Source organism: Desmodus rotundus, chromosome 6, assembly GCF_022682495.2.
Source record: "Desmodus rotundus isolate HL8 chromosome 6, HLdesRot8A.1, whole genome shotgun sequence".
Lineage (NCBI taxonomy): Eukaryota > Metazoa > Chordata > Mammalia > Chiroptera > Phyllostomidae > Desmodus > Desmodus rotundus.
Window position 1 is genome coordinate 105,056,212 of NC_071392.1, and position 21,178 is coordinate 105,077,389.

A 21,178-nucleotide genomic window follows, 5' to 3' on the forward strand; every position below is an offset into this window, starting at 1 on the left:
AGAGGGAAGGGGGTCCCTGAGGAAGTAAGATTGAATTGAGGTCTAACACGGGAGTTTCGCTGTGAAGAGTGGGGGGGGGTGGGGAAGGCCCTCACGGGGAGGACAGGCTGAGCACAGCGTCCACAAGTGGATGGGGCTACAGAGTGCTGTTGCGCCAGCCAGAGTTGGGGATGCCTGCCTTTCCCAGGCTGTGTCCTCTAATGGAGTGGCGGTTTGGTGACTCCACCAAGGGGAGCAGTGTTTTCCTTGTCCCTTTGCTCCCCTCCCTCACGGTGCGGAATGGCATCCAGCTGTTAGCACGCTGCTGCCTCCACTCAGAAGGAGTCTGCTGAGCAGTCGCAGACCTATGAGCTGGAGCGCGTCTTCGAGTCCACAGCTGAACGCCGTGCCCAGGCCGCCGTCTCAGAGAGGGAGCTGTCCCCTCTTACGCAGGCATGGCTTTTACCTGATTGGAGGCAGGGTTAGTGGTGACACCCAGTCACAACTTTCTCTTCCAGAGGTCTAGAGATCAGATACCTGGACCTACTAATGAAAACGGAAGCTGAGGCCCGTACAACCTGGAGGCTCTCCCCTCCTGCAGGGGAGGGGAATCGTGCCCTGGGAAGGTAGCCTACAGCGGTTTCTCCTCTACCAGTGTGATCTTCGTTACACAATCCCTGGCCCAGGGCCCAGAAGCAGCTGTCGCCTCCCGTGTGCTCACCTGCACTGCAGGTTCTCCGCCAGGCGTCCGCACGGGCACCTGTGCCTTGAGCCACGTCCTCAGCACGCTGTGAGGACAACATCCAGGCACTCACGGCACCACGGGTGCATGGCAGCTGCTGCTCTGTGGCCTCAGCGTGGTGGTGCTTCTGTTCCCACAGCCAATGCCCCCACCCAGCCAAGCCTGCCCTTCACTCCGCCCTGCCTCCCTCACACAAGAAGGCCTCCTGGGAGACAAACCGCAGTTTGCAGCACTTTAATGCACAAAGCAAAAGGTGACGGCTGGCTGGGTGACCGGCCTTCACTCCACACACACAGCTTAGGTTCAGATACAGCCCAACTGGGAATTAAGTTACAGATCACAGGTCTTAGAGCCAGGAACAGGAAACGCTGTTCTCTTGTCAGCCAAGGGAGTGAGGGTTCCGTTTTCTGGGGATGAAAGGGTAAAATCAATTATTTCTGATGTATGGCAGATGCCTGGTCTTCACCTAGGAACACAGACTGGGCCAAGCCAGGCCTTCGGGCAGCTGGCAAGAGAATGCCTTCACTTTCTTTAATGGTTTGCTTCCCCCAGGTTTGTTCCTGGGACCTCAGAGAAGGCAGTGAGTGACACGACCTGGCTCTCGGGAACTGTGTGAAAGTCCCTCCCCGTTCTTTGCCATTTCTGGGCTCAGCTACTTCTCTCACCATTTTTCACTCTCAGCTACCCACCTGGTTTCAGTCACGTTCGCTTTCGTCCACTCCGTGGCCTGGTGAGCCTGCAACACTGCCAGCGCCTCTTCTACCTGGGGAATGGTGGGAGGGGCGTAGTGCCACTGCCCCAGCCGGGTCCCAGGAGAGCGGTCACGTCCCCCGCCCTCCACAGTGTTTCTGCAGGGCCCTCATCTGACTGCTGCCTCCAGCTCCCGTGACTGAAGCCCATGGTCACCTTCACGAGACATGTTCACTGCTGGTCAGCCAGGAAAATCCCAACCCTTATACAGAGTCACAACACAGCTCCTTGTGCCGACACCTTGCCTATGGAGCTGCAGGGAATCAATCACCTGTCCCACTCCGAGGTTCTGCAGGTATCAGCAAGACAGTAACCCTCATCCGTCCAAGCGGCGAGTGGAGGCCTGCTTGCTCATCTAGGAGACACCCTGGTCCTGAGCTCTCCTGTGCTCAGGGCTCCCTGCCCCCCAGGCCCCGGCCCACCTTGGCACTGAGGGACTCCGGGGACTCCAGCATGAGCAGCAGCTCCGAGTTGTCGATCTCCAGCAGCATGCCCGTGATCTTGCCAGCCAGCTGGGTATGGACATCGTAGATAAGGGGGTAGAGACGCTCACCTGTATGGAACAGCCTCTGATGGCTTATGAACACACACCTGGCTGGTACCCCAGCATCTCAGGGGCTATTGTGGAATGGAGCAGCGAGGCGTCTGGGTGGCTGTCCCAGTGCTGCTCCTTCCAGGCTGTGTCACTTAACCTGGTGACCAGAAGCCTCTTTCCCAGCTGTGAAGTGGGCATAAAAACCCTGCTCTGGAGGTCAGTCTGCAGGATCATTGTTGATACTAGATGTGAGGAAGTCGCATAGGGCCTGACACAAAGGTGCTTGTTTATTCTGCAGGAAGTAGTTCCAAGTATACACACAGATTCTAGACAGGATATGATAATGCTGAACTTGACTTGATGGGGGGCATGGGGAGCCAAATACACAAGATAAATTCACTTTCCACCACCAGGTACTTCTAGTGAAAGGCCCGGGGGCAGTGGCCGGCCCATCTCAGCCATGTGTGGAGGGTCTAGCCAGGCTGCGCTGCTGGGGGCCCCAAGTAGGAGAGCTCTTCCCAAGATGCAAGTCAGGATGTTTTCAAGGCATTGCTCACAGAGCCTTCCACCTCCATTAAGCACACTGAGGATTTTTCTTTGAGGTGTAGTTGTGAAGCGGCAGAACCCCAGCGAGCTGAGGAAACAGCAATGGGGCAGTAGCAGCGGGGAGCTACAGAGAAGGGCCAGGAGATCTTGGTGGCCTGGAAGGAACGAACCTGCCCACCACCAGCAGGCTTCTTCGTTCATTCAATGGTTAGTGGCCCCCTAGCTGTGATAGGAAGGGCCCGTCACAGACACAGGAGGAACTGCATGGGAACTCAGGGTCCAGTGGGGAGTACACCTGTTTTCCCAATGCACACTTATGTCCTCCCCCTGCGGTGGCCTCCTTTAGGAAGCTGATGGAATGTAGTGAGAGCTGCTCCCCATGCAGGGGGTGTGCGAGGAGCCACAGTTCCCACCTTACGGGCCATGTCTCAGCAGAAACCCAAGCCCACAGCCTTCATACTCTCACTCCTCCTCCTGGCCCCTGACCTCCCCACATCTGGGGTCTCTCCCAGCTTCCATCAAAGTCAAGAACAGCAGAGCTGAAGAAACCCTGGGCACATCTGGTCTGACCAGTATTTTAAGATGAGAGAACAGGGCCTACATGACAGAGGCAGCTCAGGCAAGGTCACCCAGCAGGCTGGTCAGTGGCAAAGCTGAGCCTTGTCCTCACGTCTGACCCCTACTCAGTGTGTTTCCCACCAGGCTAGCCAGCTCCCAGCCCCCCTCCTCCTGCTCCAGAGCAGGGGAACCAGCCACTCACCGATCATCTGCTTTTGTTTGTGGAGTGGTGCCGCGGCCAGCACGGATGCGGTCAGGGGCTCCTGTCCGGGGAGGCACACAGCAGGCTCCTGGACCTGCACACGGTGCCAGGGACACAGCCCTTCACCACCATGGACGGGCAAGGCCTGGGAACACTTAACCCTGCCAGGTGAGCGCAGACCTCCAGGAAGGCTCTGGAAGAGGGGAGCAGGGGGCAAGGTGTGGATGATCGGGTGGGACAGAGTCCCCGGCAAGGGCACAGTGGACTAGACAATAAAGTTCCACTGCACCGTAGGCGTTTTCCACAGTGCTGGGGACCTCTAAAGGCCCCCGGGGCACGTTGCCCAATGAAGACACGCCTCACAAATCACTTCGTGCCAGACAAAGCCCTTTTGATTAAGTAGCTTTTATGGCCATACTCCCAACATACTTCTGACCCTTTCACATCTTGATAACTTTAAAAGCATTTTGCTCTTTAAAGAGTACTCTTGTTCCTTTTATAAGAAATTGTCCAAAAGTATACATACTGAAATTCTAGACAGGAGATGAAAATGCTGAGTTTGAGACTTTTGGGGGGTAGCAGGGAGGTAAATACTCAGCCTTTAAACTTAAGGACAGTAGGTATTTTCAGTTCTGTTCTGCAGATTAATCGCAGCTTTGCTTCTCAACACATAAATACTGAGAAAATCCAAATTGTGACTAATGAAACGTGAACCTGGCCCCTTTCTTCCTCCTGTTAGTAATAGTGATCTCTTCTTGGTTGCACACATTAATAAATGAAACTTTACCAGCCAAGAAAAGGAAGAAACCAAGGCCCAGGAAGGGCCAATGCATTAGCCAAGGTTCTAGGCAGGCCCCCGGGACCCTGGTCTAAGAGGGCAGCTGGGCCAGCCTCACCCCATAGGTGCTGGGCATTCCCAAGGAACATCTGTGTGTCAGGAGAGGCCTCCTCGGTGTAGAGCATCCTGCGTTACTGGGCCAGGTGGTCTGGGTACCAATGTTGGCTGTAAGGAATACACAGGGATGTTAAGGCCTGGCACTAACCTGAAGCCATAAGGCCTAAAGATGAGCATTCGCATAGAATCCCCAGCACTGAGTACAGGGCCAGCACACAGCTGCACAAACACCTGCCACACGTGCTTGCCTACAGGCTAAATCTACTCCCTTGTTCACAGCTGCTGCTGTGAACCTACTGGGTTCAGATCCAGCCCCTGCACGTATGATCCCATTCACCCGCACAACAAAACGGGAACACTGTTCTCATCCCCATTTTAAAGATGAGGCAATCCGGCCCACCAGCATGGCTCAGTTGGTTGGGTGTCGCCCCGCAAAATGAAAGGTCATAGGTTTGATTCCCAGTCAGGGCACATGCCTGGGCTGCAGGTTTAGTCCCTGGTCGGGGCACATTTGAGAGGCAACTGATCCATGGTTCTCCCACATGGATGTTTCTCTCCCTCTCTTTCTCCCTCCCTTCCCCTCTGTTCAGCCCTGCTCTCCAAGAGGATGAATGGCAGGGTCACGGTGGAAACCGGTTCTGACTCCCTGATACTGCCAACCCAGCACCAACCCCCCGCCCAGCCCCCTCGCACGCCCCCTCCTCCCAGCCCTGCCAACACTCACCCACTCTTTGGGTGTGGGCCACCTGGTGTGGCAGCTGGGTGGAGGCTTTCCTGACACTGCTCATGCGGGCCAGGGGGCACGGGGGCATGGCTGGTGGCCGGACCACTGAGGCAGCTGGAGGGTAGGTGGCTGTGGTACAGAGAACACGGAGAGAGAAAGGCTGGCAGGAAGGGGGCGTGTTAATCAGAGCTGCCCACCACCCCCTAACAGTGCCAGGGTGAGGAAGGGGAGCCAGAACATTCACAGCAGAAAGGTGAGTGGATTCACCTCCTCGGGCAGGGCCACAGCTCCAGGAAGGGGGTGTGGAAATTTGCTATTACAAACCGACTCACGTCTCCCTGGAGCCCCAAGACGCACAGGCATCATGCTCACACACCTTCATGCCCTCCCCCCGACAATTTCAAGTCAGGGGGACTTTGCTCTTAGAGACGAACCATTCATCAGCAACACAGCCAAAGGAGTTCATTTTCTCAGCTTTGCAAGGATTTTCAGCCACCCATCAGACAGGTCTTTGGAGCCGACAGAAGACAACGCGAGCCTTTCACAGGCTCAGCCCTGTGCTTGGTGCTTCCATGTGTCTCATTCAGGCCCACACTCAGAAGAGGAAACTGAGGCTCAGAGAGGAAGTCACCCACCCCAATCAACACCTTAGGAAGTGACAGAGAGCAGCCAGGCTTGACCCCAAAGCTTGTGACCTTTAACCACTATGTTGCACACCACCCCCCGGAGCCCACACTCATGGGCGGAAGGGGCTGCGTCACTCACGGGAGGATCTAGGCGGCCGGGCCATCCACCTGGGGGCAGGCTGGACAGGTGGGCCAGAGCCATAGTGCACAGCCTGGGCTGGAGGCTGTGTGGGAGAAGACGACCCAGAGTGAGGGGCTGCGGCAGGGGAAGCGAGAAGCTGCATCCCCTCGGGGACACCACCGCAGGAACTCCACTGTCCCCCCGCCAGTGGACTGGTTAGGAAAGACCCACAAAGCTGGGATGAAGGCCTGCTTCCCGTTCTGGGATGTCCATTATCCCTCAACCCTAAAGGACAAGATCTCAGGTTCAAGCCTTCCCCTTATTATGGGAGCGATTAACCCAACAATTTGGATAAAACAGCAACAGGTCCTACCGAAACCTGCGCCCCCTTAAGCAATTGCTAAGAGGAAAAGGAATGTCCCAGTCTAGTAGCCTTGAATGGCTAACACCTTTCTACTTCCTCTAGGTCACAAGACCTCCTTTCCCAAGCCATGCCCCTCTGCGATGTTAGCACCCCGCAAAAACGGCCATTTAAACGGGGAGTATGACCCACTCTCTGCCGGTTCTGCAAAGTCAGACTGTCTACAGGCGCAGGGTAGAACAACATATGTGGTGAAGAAGCCTGGGCTTCCTTTGTTTACTGTAATACTTCCCAAACTTAAACTTGGCCAAAGAATCTTTTTCAGCATAACATTCACAAATCCCTCTCTCCTTTTGGGAAGCACCGTTTGGCAGCGACACTATTAGCCCTGTTAGAGAGGGGGTTAAAACAACCTGCTGCTTCTGGCAGAGGCAGGTTGGGAACCTATGTCTGCCTGTGAGCTCTCTCCCGCTCCACCTGGCTGTCCCTCACCTGGGGCACGGTGGGCAGGAAGTAGCTGGCGGGCTGCTGGAAGGAGCCCAGGAGGGGGATGCCCAGGGCCCGCGTGCAGAGGCGCTGCTGCATGCACTGGTTGGTCAAGGCGGCCTTCCGCTCCTCTTTGCGCTGGGCCAGCGCCACGTACAGCGGCTTGGTGCCGAGGACGCACCCGTTCATCTCGGTCACGGCCTTTGTTGCCTCTTCTGGAGAGGAAAAACACACAAAGCCAAACCCTTTGCTGTGGCCACCCTCTGTCATCACCTAAAAGCAAGACAAGACAAGGGCTGCTGGGAAGGTGAAGGAAGACTCTTGGGGCCTGTTCCTCCACCTCCCCCGGGGCCCAGCCTGGCCCGCAGCTGGCCCAGGAGGAACATGCTATCGGGGGTGTACTGGCACCCCCGCATTCACTGAGGGCCACCGCATGCCAGATGCCAGATACACTCCTCAGGTTACTGCAGCTCCCTCCGTATAGGGGAGGAACGTGGGGCTCAAGAGTGACAGGTCAGAGACCAGGCCGCTGGCCACCAGAGGGCTGCCTCTGTTTCACAGACTGCTGCTTCCCGGAGTCGGGGAACAGCGCATTGCAAAACGTGTTTATCTCTCAATTTTCTTTCCGAAAAGATTTCTCAGGCTGCGAAGGGATGCTCTCATTGAGGGGCTTTAATGAAGTGAGATGTCGTCTGGAGTTAAAAATCTAAGACTAGGGCAGGTTCTTCAGCCGGGGCCACAGTCTTAACCGTTTCAGGTGAGGTCACCGTGATGGAAACAATCTGCATTCCGACCACTTCTTGGGTGTTTTTAGACTAATCTCACAATTCTTTGCTTCATCTGTGAATGAGGGAAATAGAAAAGGGGCTCCTAACACCTACTTTTCCTAGAGACTCCAATAAAGAGTTAGACTTGTACGGAATATAAAATAATTTGAATTTCTATTTTTGGTGCTTTCATCTGTTCATTTTCTTTTTACTAGAAATAAAAGTTCTTTGTACCATTAAAAAGAAAAAGTGACTTGTCCAGGGTCACCCAGCCAACGGGTCCTGCATGAGCCAGGACTGCAGCCCAAAGCACAACCTGGTAATCCCACACTGCCTCCACGTGGCCCTGAGTCAAGTCTTTCGGAGTCTGGGCATTATTTTCATTAAAATAATCTTTTCATTTTGGAATAACTTTAGATTTAGAGAAAATTCTCAGAAATAGCACATAGTTGCTGTATACCATTCACCCAGCTCTCCCTCAATGTTAATGTGGTACGTCTGTCAAAACTACTGTGGTAACATTGGCACAATGCTATTAACTAAACTGTACATTTCCTTTGGATTTCACCAGTTTTACTACTAGTGTTCTTTTTCTCCTCCAGGATCCAATCCACATTTTATTTAGGGTTCTTCATCTTTTTTTAGGGTCAAGACACTGGCCTGGCTCACCCACACCATGAGCCCCAGAGCTGAGATCGTTTTTAAATCTGCTCCATTGGCTCCCAGGCTCTACACCAGTGATTTTCCAACTGCACTTCGCTACCTGCTGGTACAGAGTCCTTAACCTGGGAGTTTACAGATCCACAGGGAGGCTAACGGAGGGAATTCGTGGGGTCCTGTAAACTTGGATGGGGAAGAAACGGCATCTGTATTTTCCTATTAGCATTCCCCTCTATTCTGAATGTGGGCAACAAAAATATCATAGGAGTATTAGCTGTGCTTGTGATTTTGACAGGAAGAGAAAATATTTTCGTATCACAGTCATTATTGCTGTTCTCAAAATATCGTTTATGCTGGTTGCTACTTCCCTGGGTCTTACGGTTTGGTGCATTAACACAGAAGCACAGCCCTGGCTGGTGTGGCTTAGTTGGCTGGGCATTGTCCTGCAAACCAGAAAGTCTCAGGTTCAATGCCTGGTCAGGGCACATGCCTAGGTGGCGGGCTCGGTCCTGGTCGGGGCACGTACAAGAGGCAACGGATCAGTGTTTCTCTCTGGAATCGATGTTTCTCTCCTTCTCTTTCTCTCCCGCCCTTCCTGTCTCTCTCAAATCTATAAGCATGTCCTCGGGTGAGGATAAACAGTAAAATTAAAAATAAATTAAAAAAAATAAAGAAGCACATACTGCTGTCACCTTAGGATTTTGATAATTCTTTCAATATAACTGTTTGCTGTAATCCTATGAATTTTCCTTTATGCATTTAAAACTATTCTCACAAGGGGTCCATAGGCTTCATCAGACAGCCACATTTTCTTGGCACAAAAGTATTGTCCTAACAAGTTAATAAGAACTTATGTTAGATAGTAAAAAAAATAATAATAATAAAATTAGTACAACTAACATTTATGCAAAGCTTACTGTGAACTTAATAGTAATGCTTAATGTAAACACTTTATACACATCAACTCATTTAATTTTCCTAATCACTATTTTATATAAAAGATATTAAAATTCTATAAAAATATATAAACGTATAAAATCAATTAACAAGATAGGTGTGCCTCAACTCTAATCTAAAAATCCAGATTTTTACAATTCCCTTCATTCAAGGAGTCCTCAAGGAGGTAGGTGAAGCTCCTGAAATTCTACACAATGTGTATAAATAATTAGATCATGGTATCAGTATTTATTGTGGGCAGGTGCTCTCTATGCAGGTTCTTCAGCTCTCAGGAAACCTCCAGAGACAGAGAGTGTTGCTCCCATTTTACAGATAGGCAACAGAGTCCAAAAGGCACAGTCACTTCCCTGAGGTTCTACAGCTAGTTAATGGTAGGACTGGGATTTAGACCTAGTTCTGATTCGCTCTAACATCCCAGCTTTCAACCACAATACTACACCACATGTGCATCTGCCGGAAAAGAGGGCCCACAACTTCTTCTGGTGTGAAATCAAATTTCCTGTTGCTTAATTTACATGCCCCACAGCCTTCGGTCACATTTTTTTTCAAAAGCTCCTTAACTCAAAACTGCTAGAACCTCTTTCCCAAATACTAGGATCCATAAAGGACATTTAAAGCAGGATTTAACAGGCAAAAGAACTTCTACACCACTTCCTAAGAACACAGCCATCACAATACATGTGCGGGTCCCAGCCCATTATCCACATGGATCTCTTTGGAAAGTTCCTCATTCCCATCTGCAGCTCCCTACCTCCTCACAGCCAAGTCAAATCCTGCTGCCACTGCCACTTCTTACAGGAAGCCCTCCTTCCTGTTCCACTGAGCAGCTCTGCTCCAATACTTGCCTTGTAACAGATTTCAGTTGGTGATACATCTGACTTCCCCACTACACTATACGCTACTCAAGGACAAGGACTTGTTTCTATGTGCTTCCCACAGGGCCTGGTAAAACAGCAGGTGCTTAAGTATGAAATGAATGAACACTGGGCCATCTTAAAGTCATCTGGGGAGCTTTGAAAAATAAAATACCCAGTCCTTACCCTCAGAGATCTACATTCAATTTCTGACTCAGGTGTCTGTATTTAAGAGCTCCCCAGGGGATTTCAGTGAGAAGTCAGAGTTGAGAACCAACCAGCGAGCCCAACTCTGGAAGATGAGGCTCAGAAGACATCAGCTCAAGGTCACAGAGCTACTGAGTAGAACAGCCAATCGTCACACCTCGGGTGCTAAGATGGGGAAGAATAAATACAGAATGGTGCAGCCCACCCCTCTCATTTTTCGGATGGAGAAACTGAGGCCCAGGGGAGAGGGGTATGTCACCGGCCACGGCCAGACAAAAAAAGTCAACAGGAATGCTCAGACACGAATTTTTGGAATCTGGCATACAGTAGGCACTCAATAAATGAGTATTGAATAAACCAAGGTGAGCCCCAATAAGACCAGCTGTGTTTCTACCCTCTTCCCCTCCAGCCCAAATAAGGCTGCAGATGGACAGCAAGCTCCAACAGGGTCAGATGCAGCCCCCCAATCCAAAGGGTGTAGCTCAGCACCAACTCCCTGGAAGCCATGGGAGGAGGGAGGGGTGTGTGGGCAGTGAAAGGATGAAAGGGGAAGGCTCTGTCCCCAGTAGGCGCCCACAGCCCTCACCTTGGCACTGGTGATCGTTCCGTAGGGAGCAAACTCTTTCCTCAGTTTCTCATTATCAATGGAGTCATCCAGGTTCTTCACATACAAGTTCACACCCTGGAAGGGAAGGATAGTGCTTGATATGCCTTCCCTTCCAAGCTCCCAATTGCCTTGTGGGGCGGGGGGTGGGGTGCTGTAGGCAGTGGAAGCCCTGGCCACCAAGCCTCCTGTTCCCAGTTTCGCACAGCATCCAGGCACCCCACCAGTCACTCAGCATGCCCATCACCTGGAAGCTGAAGCCCCCACAATCCCTAAAGCCAAGTTTCCAGAAGTGAGATTGCTAGAGAAAGGAGTCACATTCAGGACCCTCCACACACAGATACAGCTGCTTCCAGGAGGCTGGCCCTCACCTGGTAACGGTTCAGCCGGTCCTGCTTCATCTGCTCGAACCTTCGCTTAAGCTCATTCTGCCGCTCCACCCGCTTCTGGGCCCGGCTCACGAACAGCAGCCGCCCGCTCACCTCCTTCCCGTTCATGTCCATCACGGCCTGAGCAGAGAAGACGAGCGAGAGTGCTGGGTAACCACCCTGACGAGGCCCTGGCCTTGGCCCTGGCCTCCAGTCCCACCTCCTTGGTCTAGAGGGGGCCACCTGCCAGCCAGGCCATCTTGTTAGCTGAGAAAATCAGTACCAGGATAAAGGCCATCCACTTTTTTAAAAACATGGGATAAAATTTCAGTGTAAACTGTAGATTTTTTTTACCTTGCCTTTGACTCTACTTTAAAAAGGGAAATTGACATTTGCAAAGCTTCCCGTATTTGACCATTAGTTTCTGACTACACACTGATTTTTTTAACAAAGCAGCATGCACAATTCTTTCAAAGTGGATTTCAATATCCTTTCCTTCATGTTGGATTTCACAGCACAAAGAATATTTTTGCTAATTATGAGGACTTTAGTTTCAGAAACACTACGTCTTCACACTTGTTGATTTTTCTTTTCTCCAGTTAGCTGGCCTGAGCCTGCTGCACCCTAACTTGTCTGTGGCTTTGATCGCATGAAATCCTACATCTCTGGTGAGATGTGCAACTTCTCTCTGCTACCCGTTTACACTAAACGGAATTTGCACTCACGTATCCCCCCCGCCCCCCCCATCAGCAAAAGGCAGAGTCCTGTGTGGCTGACTCAACAATCAGGAGCAGATAACGGTGTCAGTAAAGAGAAATGGTGAAGGGAACTGACTTTGTTTTTCTTTAATTTTATCTACTTATTTTTAGAGAGAGGAGAAGGAGAGAGACATCGATGTGTGAGAGACATATTGATTGGTTGCCTCTTGTTTGCTCCCAAATGGGGACCCAGCCGGCAACCCAGGCATGTGCCCTGACAGGGAATTGAACCAGTGACCTTTTGGTTCACAGGCCGGCACTCAATCCACTGAGCCACACCATCCTGGGCAGGAACTGACTTTTTAAGTGGTCAGTTCATTAATAAATACTTTCACATAATGATGACTTTTGCTTTCCTGCCTAAATATATAAATATATGCAAATATATGTAAATATACATTGTGAACCCAAAAACTACCAGTTCTACACTAGTCTTAAAGGCCATTACCAAAGTCTCTAAGAGCTTGGAGTTAATGGACCCCTGTAGCTTCTTCCATCTACTCCCACTAGCCATTTTACAGTTGGGGAAAGCAAAACCTAGAAAGAGGGCGGGACTTGTCCAAGGACTCACAAGAAGTTATCTTTCAACGGAGCCAAGAACAAACTTCAGAGTCAGAAAGAGCTGGTTCTAATGACAGTGATCACTCTTACTAGCTCCAACCCATGGAACCTAATAACAACAACAGAGCCCACATTCGTGGGGGTAGAGATGAAAATGTACGCAAAACCCTTAGCCCAGTGCTGGCCTAATCTCAGTGCTCCGTGAGAAGTGGCTGCTGTCAAGATGGCACCGGGATCCAGGTGTCCAGCCAGAACCCCCCATGAGCTGGGCTCTTCCCTGTCCAGTGATCATTAGGCAGCAGCCATGGAGCGAGCTTTTCGGTGGGAGGCCAGACACAACATTTGTTATTCCAGTGTTGTCAGTGTGTGACTACGTCCCATTCATTCGTTCAGTAAATATGTATCTGGTATCTGCTGGCAGATACAATACTGGAGATTTAACGGTGAAACGAGACCCAGGCCCCACCTGCAGTTCCACATATGGAAATCTGTGCTAACGACGGAGAGAGACAGACGATATCACAAGTCAGTGAAGACAGGAAGAGGCAGCTTCCTGAAGGAGGGAAAGTATAAGCTGAGACCCAAAGAGCAGGCACTAAATAGTCTAAAGCTACACTGTCCAATACGGTAGTCACTAGCCACTGCGGCTACTAAGCACGTGAAATACGGGTAGTCTGAATTGTGCCGTCAGTGCCGGATTTCAAAGAATTAAGTACAATAAAAGGGAATGTAAAAAAAAAAAAAATCTCAATTTTTATATGAAATACTCATTGAAGTGGTCACAATGTAAATATGTTGAATAAACTGTATTATTAAAATTAATTTCATAGTTTCTCTTTTTATCCATTTTAATGTGGTTACTGAAAATTTTTATTTTTATTTTTTTATCTATTGGAAGATTTTAAATCGCACATGTGGCTCGTGTTACAGTTCTATTGGAAAGCACTGGTCCAAAGAGTAGGAAAAGGGAGGCCCTGCCCGGGTGGCTCAGTTGACTGGAGCTTAGTCCTGATGCACCAAGGCTGTGGGTTTGATCCCCGGTCAGGGCATGTACAAGATGCAACCAATGAATGCATAAGTAAGTGGAGCAACAAATTGATGTTTCTCTCTCTCTCATTTCTTCCCCCCTTTAAAATTAATAAATATTTTTTTTTTAAAGAGTAGGAAAGGGCCCTGGCTGGCATGACTCAGTGGACTGAGCACCAGACTGCGAACCAAAGGGTCGCTGGTTTGATTCCCAGTCAGGGCACATGCCTTGGTTGCACACCAGGTTCCCCCCAGTGTGGGGCATGCAAGAGGCAACCACACATTGATGTTTCTGTCCCTCTCTCCCTCCCTTCCTCTCTTTCTAAAAATAAATTAATAAAATCTTTTAAAAAATAGAAAAGGGAAGTATTGTGAGAAAACAGCATTTGCAAATACCTGGAAGCAAGAAATAGCATAGCACTTCCCCTCCCTGGCCTTGATCCCACCATCAACTCAAGAAGAGGGTACTGGCTGTCTTGAAGGCACGTTCCACCTTCCAGCAAGAATGTATGAAAATAAGCCAGCCTCATGGCTTGGAAGCCACTGAAGGAGGCTTAAGCCTTCTGCCTTCAGTACAGGCAGGAAGGGCCCTGACTTGAGTGGCCGGGGCAGGGAAGGACTTCCTTTCCTTCCACAGGCAGCTGGAGCCCTCTGCTCCTGATCTCCCTTATTCCTAGTCCTGGCTCAGCTCCTCCTCCATGAAACAGGGCCATGGGGAGGCAGGCTCCTACCTTTTGGGCTTCCTCATGCTTCTCAAAGTTGACAAAGCCAAAGCCTCGGGAGTGGCCGCTGTCATCCCTCATCACCTTCACACTCAGCATCTTCCCTGGGAAGACCCAACCTGATTCAAAGGGGAGTTTGGGGAGCCCAAGGTGTTCCCCCTTTCCTCCCACAAGTCCTCAGGAAGCCCCAGGAGAGTCCCTCCTCCCAGCCTGACCAGAGAGCAGAACAGAAAGTGACCCCAAACTCCCTTGGGAAACACACCCACCAAACTGGGAGAAGAGCTGCCCCAGGCCCTGCTCGTCCACGTCCACTTGGAGGTTCTTCACATAGATGTTGGTGAACTCCGCGGCCCGAGCCCCCAGCTCAGCCTCCCTCTCCTGTCGGGACTTGAAGTGGCCAACGAAGCTGTGGACACACCGCCAGGGTAGGCAGCTGCCAGCCATCAGCCACCCCCATCTCAACCCCAGCCCGTCCAGTAAGCCTGGGTCATTGGGGTCAATTGCTACCAGCCTCCAGGCCTCTGATTCCCTCGTCAGAAGACTGGGCAGCGCAAAACTTCTTAGATGGAATGTATCCAAGGCCCAACCACCTTCCGCAGCCAAGATTATATGTGCCAACGTAAGGTTCAGAAGACTTAATTCTTGTGGCAATTGCCCGACGAACTCCTAGCAGATACCCCAAGCAGCTGAGTACACAGGAGATAAGAGCATGAACTTGGAAGTCACATTTGAATCCTCACTCTGTGGTTGCCTAGCTGTGGCAAGTTCTGTAATCCTTCCGAGCCTCCATGTTCATTCCTGTAAGACTGGGATCAAACTCACACCACAGGGACGTGCTCATTCATTCACCGTGTATTGGGCACGCTGGGGGAACAGTGGTGAGAGAGCGAGACACAATCCACACCAGTGGTGCTACGGGGGAACTGGAGTCACTTAAAAACAACATTAACTTTAAAAATTATAATCTCCAAGTTCATGTCAACACATCGAAGACAGTGTCACAGATTAAGAAAAAAAGCATAAGAAAATCTGATGGTTTCTATAGCACATTTAGCACAAACGAGTTGTAGCTGGCACTAAAAACCGGAGAAAATTGAGTGGCACAGGTAACCCTGGACAAACTGTAGCTGACCAAGACAACGTCCTTCTGGGAAAAGCCCGCCGTGGTTCAGTTTCGTTGACTGGAGCCTCCCCCGGGGAAACCCCGGACAGAAGCCTCTCCAGGCAGCTCCCAGCACAAAGCCTCCACAGCACCAAGCGGGGGCTCAGCCACCACATGGGCAGAAGCAAAGCTGGGGAGGGGCACTGCCAGAGCACATTCTCTCCAGCACGTGCATCTCAATTTTCCTATCTGTGAAGTGGGGAAGATGCCAGTGAAGTGGATGAAGAAGGCCGGCTGAGCGCATGCCTACTTTCCCTCCCGTCCAAAAACCCCATGAAACAATACAAAAGGCTTAAGAAAAAAATTCACAAGCATGCTGAGAATGCTGAGTCCATGGAAGATCTGGCTGCCAGCTGTTTGTGCTAGGATTCAGGATCATCTCTTCACTCACTACTCAGAACGACCCTCTGAGTGTATCCGTAGCCCCACCTTTCCTTGAGGAAAGGGAGGCCCTGTGAGGCTGAGCCACTCTCCCGAGGTCACACTGCCAGGAAGCGTACCGGCTGCTGCTCGGTACCTGGTGCCCATGAGATAAATGGGGGCGGGTCAAGTGGGTCCCTCCCCAGCTGGTGGGGCCATAATTCTGTCCCTTCGGCTTCAGCCCACCTCCCTGCCTGCCACTCACACTTTGCGGTCATTCAGCAGCATCCCATTCATGGTGCTGATGGCCTTCTGCGCAGCCTCGTAGGTCTCAAAATGGATAAAGCCAAAGCCTCGGGAGCCGTGATCATCACACACCACCTGGGCCATGGAGAAAAGGGACAAGGAGAGCATCCAACAGAGGGTTCAGGTTGAAAAGAATGGCAGGATGGTAACAACTCAGGTCTGAGGGCTTGCCTTGTGCACAACAGCTCCATTTTAGAGATGGTAAACTACAGCTCAGAGAGGTTGATCCACTTGCTTAAGATCACACAGTAAGGAGGAGGAAAAGTCCTCAATTGAACACAGGTCTTCAATACCACAGACAAGTTTTCAGTCATCTTGCTAAGGTGATGGGCAAGAGGATCAGATTCTAACCTCTATTCTTGCATCCTTGTTTCTTTCCTGCTTTTTTAAATATTTTAAATTTTATTTATTCATTTATTTATTTTAGGGTGAGAAGAACTGAAAGAAACACACAGAGAAATACTGATGCATTGTTCCACTCATTCATGCATTCATTGTTTGCTATTTGTATGTGCCCTAACCAGGGATGGAACCCACAACCTTGGTGTATCCGGACGATGCTCTAACCAACTGAGCTGCCCAGCCAGGGCCCTGCATCCTTGTTTCTAACAGCAAATTAGAAACAGTCTGAGTATCCATCAAGGAGACGAGTTAAGTAAGTTACAGTACACTCATACTGGTTGACTGCATGTGCGCAGCTGAAGGCAACTGGCAGGTTATGCAGCTGACACAGACTGATCTGGAGGTTTTATCATTAAGGGGGGAGGGGAGGATCAAGCCCCACTGGGTTAAAGTGGGCATCTACACATGGGAAAATTTAAACAGAAACACACAAAACTGTTAATCATTATTTCCGGGGACTAGGATTGAAAAGGATGGAGCTTCTTTTTCACTTCATTCCTTTCTACATTGTTTAAACTCTACCATTTCATGTACTGTCTCAACGACAAGCTTGTTTTAATTTTGTGAAAGACCTACAAGTGTTCTACTGCCATTGGTAAGCGTCCTTGCCCAAACTAGAAGGACAAAGCCCAGGAACAGGAAAAGTCTTCATGTCATGCAGTTCCCATCCCTCTGGCTGAACTTGCACTAAGACCACTAAGGCCCATTGCAAGTGTCCCCGGCTCCACCCACCTCTGCAGCCAGTGCCCCAGCTCAGCTAAGTGGCATCTTCTTCCTGGATAACCACCCTGCCTCCCAACCCAGCTTCCATGCTTGGCCACTGGTATGCTTCTTCTAAAACGTAACTGCAACTGTGTCCCCTTGGGACCTTGCCTCCAGCAGCTCCGACCCTCCACAGAACTAGACCGACTTGGCACTGGAGGCTCTTCAGTTGGCCCTGGACTAGTCTTGCTTCCAAATCCAAGCCCACCACACCCTCCTCCACTTTCTAGCCCCAAACAGGGTCCCCCCACTTTCAACTCAAGTGCCAGCTTTTCCATTGAGACTCAATCATGTTGACTGGGTGCCTGCTTTGGGCCAAGCACCTGCTAAGGGCATCATATATACTTCTCTTGGTAATAGGTGCCATAAGAACACTTTCAGGCATTTCTTAACCTCTAAGCCCCAGCTGCCTGATTGGGGGAAATGGGAGTAAATATTTATTGAGCATCTACTATGTGTCACATCTTATTCCAGGTACTGGGACACAAAGGTGAATAAGAACAAGTTCACTACTCATATGAAACTTCCATTCTCTTATAAATCACAAATACAAGGTCTGGCCATTGATTGCGATGATAGCCTCAATTAATGGCCTTGTTGTAACCACACCTTTTGTCCTGTAGTTTCTACGGTCCTCTCACCCTGAACTGAGCCTGGTGGTGTGACTTGCTTCGGCAAATAAAATGCAGCGGAAGTGACAGTGTGACGGTTCCAAGCTTAGCTCTCGAGGGGCCTGGTGAGCTTCCACTCTGTCCCTGGGCCCCCGTCATTGCCATGAGGACAGCCTGGGCTGGGCTGCTGGGGGATGAAAGACCATGGGGAGGAAAGCTGAGATGCTCCAGTTGACAGCCAACCACTGCCTCAGAGCAGAGCCAATCAGCTCTCCACGGGCACAGGAAGGAGCTCAGCCAAGGCCAAAAGATCTGCCCAGCCAAACTCAGCCCAAATCGCCAGCTGCAGAATTAGAAGCTAAAGAACAGTTATTGACAGTGACTTAGCTTTAGGGTGACAGTGACTTAGCTTTGAACAGCCAGAGCAGATCAAAACACAGGTGGCCTCTGACAGCTCTATGAAGATGGAACTGGAAGGACCACTACCTTCAGGTACTTGCTGCACCTGGTGCTTCATGGAACGACCTCACATACTGTAAAGTGAGGTGCCTCCTGGAGTCCCTCAACCACACAGGCACCTGACGCAAGACATCCCCCCCTCAAGAGGCACACCCACCTTGCAAGAGAGGATGTTCCCAAAGGTGGAGAAGGTGTCATATAAGGCCTTGTTGTCAATGGACTCCTCCAGGTTCTTGATGAAGATGTTGCCCACACCTGACTTGCGAAGTCCTGGGTCTCGCTGGGACCACATGATGCGGATGGGCTGGCCTTTGATCACCTCAAAGTTCATTGTGTCCAGTGCCCGCTCCGCTGGACCGGAGGAGGAGAGAAAGGAGCAAGATAAGGGGACTTCCTTTCCCTGAGTCCTCAGGTGCTTACTTGGGAGCCCCCTCCAAAAGAAAAAAAAAGCCTCTCTGGGTCTCACTGGAGAGAAGAGCCTGAAGACCCAGGAAGGATAAAAATTAAAGGGTATGGCATTCCTGCCAGCTTTTAGGATCTCATTTAAACTCCTCACGGTAGCCACGTTTGAGCATGGATTCCTACCCCCACTTCACAGAAGGGAAAACTGAGGGTCAGAAAGGGGAAAGACCGGTGGCAGAGCCAGGTCCACTGCGGGCGCTAAAGCACACTGAGTAGATAAGAATGTGAAGGAGGGCTCCTACGACGAACGGTGGCAGCAGTCTAAGGAAATTAAAGCTCAGAGGCGCTGAGCAGTGGAGTTGAGATTCGATCCTGAGTAGTAGGGTTCTGGGGGAGGAGAACATCACCTCTCTGAGCTGGTTTCTTCCTGTAAAGTAGGGATGATGATAATATTAACCACCCTCTCACACTCAACACAGGGAGGTAATACCATCTACCTCCATGTTGCTGGACAGGCTGGAAGTTAAATAAGGTATGCAAGGCGCCTTGTCCTTTGCACCTAGCACAAAACAGGTGGTTGGCAAATGGCAACACATTTGAAAATGGCAGCCTATGCCCGTCCTCCTGCCACTACTACGTCCTGTCCCCCTCCCAGGTAACAGGCTGTCCCCTGCTTCAAGGATTCCTCCGCTTTCACAGGCAGAGAGAGGAACTGTGCAGAATTCAGTGGAGCACATTTCAGGAAGTCTGGTTTTTCCATCTAGTCCTGCCAATGAACACCCAGGGGCAAAACCCCTCCTCTCTGGAGCTCAGCTTCGCCATCCACAAAGTCTGGCCAAAAGGTCAGGTGGTGCAAGGCTTGGAGGAAGATGGGAAGGGCAGTGGGTGGGGAAAGCAGAGCAAAGGGGAAGTCCCCCTGGAATCCAGCTCAGTCACCCCTCAGCGACTGGAAAACAGGCTGAACCCACCCAGCAACCCCCAGCTGAGGGAGCCTCCCCATCCACCCAGGAGACTGGGGTAAGGGTGCTGTCTTTTGGAGTTGGCCAGGCAAGCCTCTTTTGGTTGTTTCTGGAGACTTACACCTGAACGATAGAGTTACTATTATTTTTCTTAGGTTATCACTTATTGAGGCCTTCGAATGTACTAGAGATACTTTATAGACACAGGTCTCCTTCCATGCTGTTGGGAAATAAGCCTTAGCCCCATTTCACAGATGAAGTGCAGAGCATGAACTTTTGCTCAAGCTCACACCCTAGTGGTAGAGCTCGAACAAAACCCGGTGCTCTTAATCTTTAAACTCTCTCAACAGAAGTGTGGACATTCCCATCTGGAAAGCTCTAAGCAAATCTATCAGCTCTGAGAAACGGGCTGCGGAGCCTAGAGTGGAGGTGGCTTTTCAGGGCCCTCCAAGGGCGAGGTACCCGGTGCAGATCTCCTGCTACGCTGCTGGCAGAGCCCAGCTCCCCTGGCTTCCCTACTCATCACCTGTGTCGCCTTCCACATCTTCCTCACCAGGTGCTTTGAATTTTCTCCTCTTCCCAGCCACTCTATCAGGCAGGTCCCATCCGCTTCTTCAGACAGGGAACAGAAGCTCAGAGTGGTTAAGTAATTTGCTCAAAGTCACACAGCTGCTGGCTCCCAAATTCTTGCCTGTTTTTAAGCAGCCTTAATAGATTCCCCTCCGCAAAATGGAGCACCACTAAAACACACAGTAGGCGCACACTAATTGTTAGTTCCTGCTTCAGGGGCCTCTCTGAGCCTGTTTTCCTGGCTGCAGAAGAGTTGAAAGAGCGGATGGCCCGGATGCCGTCTGTCAGTGGGACAGACACGCCCCACCCCTCCCCGGCCGCCCACCCCGGGGCTCACCGTCCGCCGGCTGCTGGAAGTTGATGTAGGCATAGCCCAGCGAGCGGCGGGTGGTTACGTCGCGGCACACGCGGATGGACAGGATGGGACCCGCGGGCGAGAACTTCTCGTAGAGCATGGCCTCGGTCACGTCTGGATGCAGGTCGCCCACGTAGAGCGAGGCGAGCGGGAGGCCCGCGCCGCTGGCGTTCATGGCGGGCGGTGGGGGAAGCGGGGAGCCCGCCGGCGCGGCCCCGAGCTCGACGCCCGCGCACGTCACCCGGGAAGGAGCCTCGGCCGCGGCAGGCGCACCGGGAGCGCGGGACTCTCGCTCCCGGGCTTGGCCACCCCTCCCTTTACCATCCCCGGCTCCCCGCCTGCCAATCGGTATTCCTCCGGGCCCCTCCCTTCGTAGTTCCCCACCTGGAACCCCCTCAACGTTCTAGAAGCCTCAGGTGGGCGGCATCTGGGGCCCCGCCTCCAGAGGCGGGGGGAGCCCTCCTCCCCCGACCTGGGGGCGGCTGCGGAGATGCGGTGGAGCTGAGCCCTCTAGGAGGGGCTGAGACCAGGGTTCTAATCCTCAACGTCATCGCTTTTCTGGGTCCTTCCCTTCATGTGGGAGTCCAAGACCACTAACGCCTTCCCTGACACCGGCTCTTATGCCTAGGATATTCCCTGCCCACCTTTCTCATTAAGATTCCATTCCACCTGCACGCCACCGCGAAGGTTCACCAAGGCCTCGCTGGAACAGTTGGGGACCTAACATCAGGGCGTGGTCCCAAGCTGAGCAGCAAGACCCCTCTGTCAATATGAATGTGCAGCTTCGACCTGTAGTGTGGGTTCACTTCCAAAGAATTCCA

At 51.4% G+C, this 21,178-nt stretch overlaps 1 protein-coding gene across 2 annotated transcripts; it reads right to left on the reverse strand.

Moving 5' to 3' along the window:
• Window positions 1-954: 954 nt before the first annotated feature.
• PABPC1L (poly(A) binding protein cytoplasmic 1 like) lies at window positions 955-21,148 on the reverse strand. Of its 2 annotated transcripts, XM_045194994.2 has the most exons (15): window positions 20,340-21,148; window positions 18,229-18,422; window positions 15,797-15,912; window positions 14,276-14,415; window positions 14,019-14,113; window positions 10,946-11,083; window positions 10,557-10,652; window positions 6,532-6,798; window positions 5,697-5,781; window positions 4,932-5,060; window positions 4,209-4,315; window positions 3,313-3,505; window positions 1,894-2,024; window positions 1,411-1,484; window positions 955-1,128 (listed from the first exon to the last, which is right to left on the reverse strand). In XM_045194994.2, the coding sequence occupies exons 1-15, from the start codon at window positions 20,530-20,532 to the stop codon at window positions 1,101-1,103; spliced, it is 1,986 nt and encodes a 661-aa protein (XP_045050929.1). In that variant the 5' UTR covers window positions 20,533-21,148; the 3' UTR covers window positions 955-1,100. The 2 variants fall into 2 exon arrangements, with proteins under 2 accessions (XP_045050929.1, XP_045050928.1); XM_045194993.2 differs by lacking the exons at window positions 955-1,128; window positions 1,411-1,484; window positions 1,894-2,024; ... (2 more) ...; window positions 4,932-5,060; window positions 5,697-5,781 and having other exon boundaries at window positions 6,580-6,740.
• Window positions 21,149-21,178: the final 30 nt, after the last annotated feature.

What these genes read in the sequence shown, in the direction of transcription:
- PABPC1L (XM_045194994.2), bottom strand. Translation starts at nt 20,532, where the DNA reads ATGAACGCCAGCGGCGCGGGCCTCCCGCTCGCCTCGCTCTACGTGGGC. An exon ending in CCGGCCGCCTAGATCCTCCC is followed by an intron (nt 5,061 to 5,696) that starts GTGAGTGACGCA and finishes TCTGTACCACAG; the next exon opens with CCACCTACCCTCCAGCTGCC. An exon ending in CAAACAAAAGCAGATGATCG is followed by an intron (nt 2,025 to 3,312) that starts GTGAGTGGCTGG and finishes TGTTCCATACAG; the next exon opens with GTGAGCGTCTCTACCCCCTT.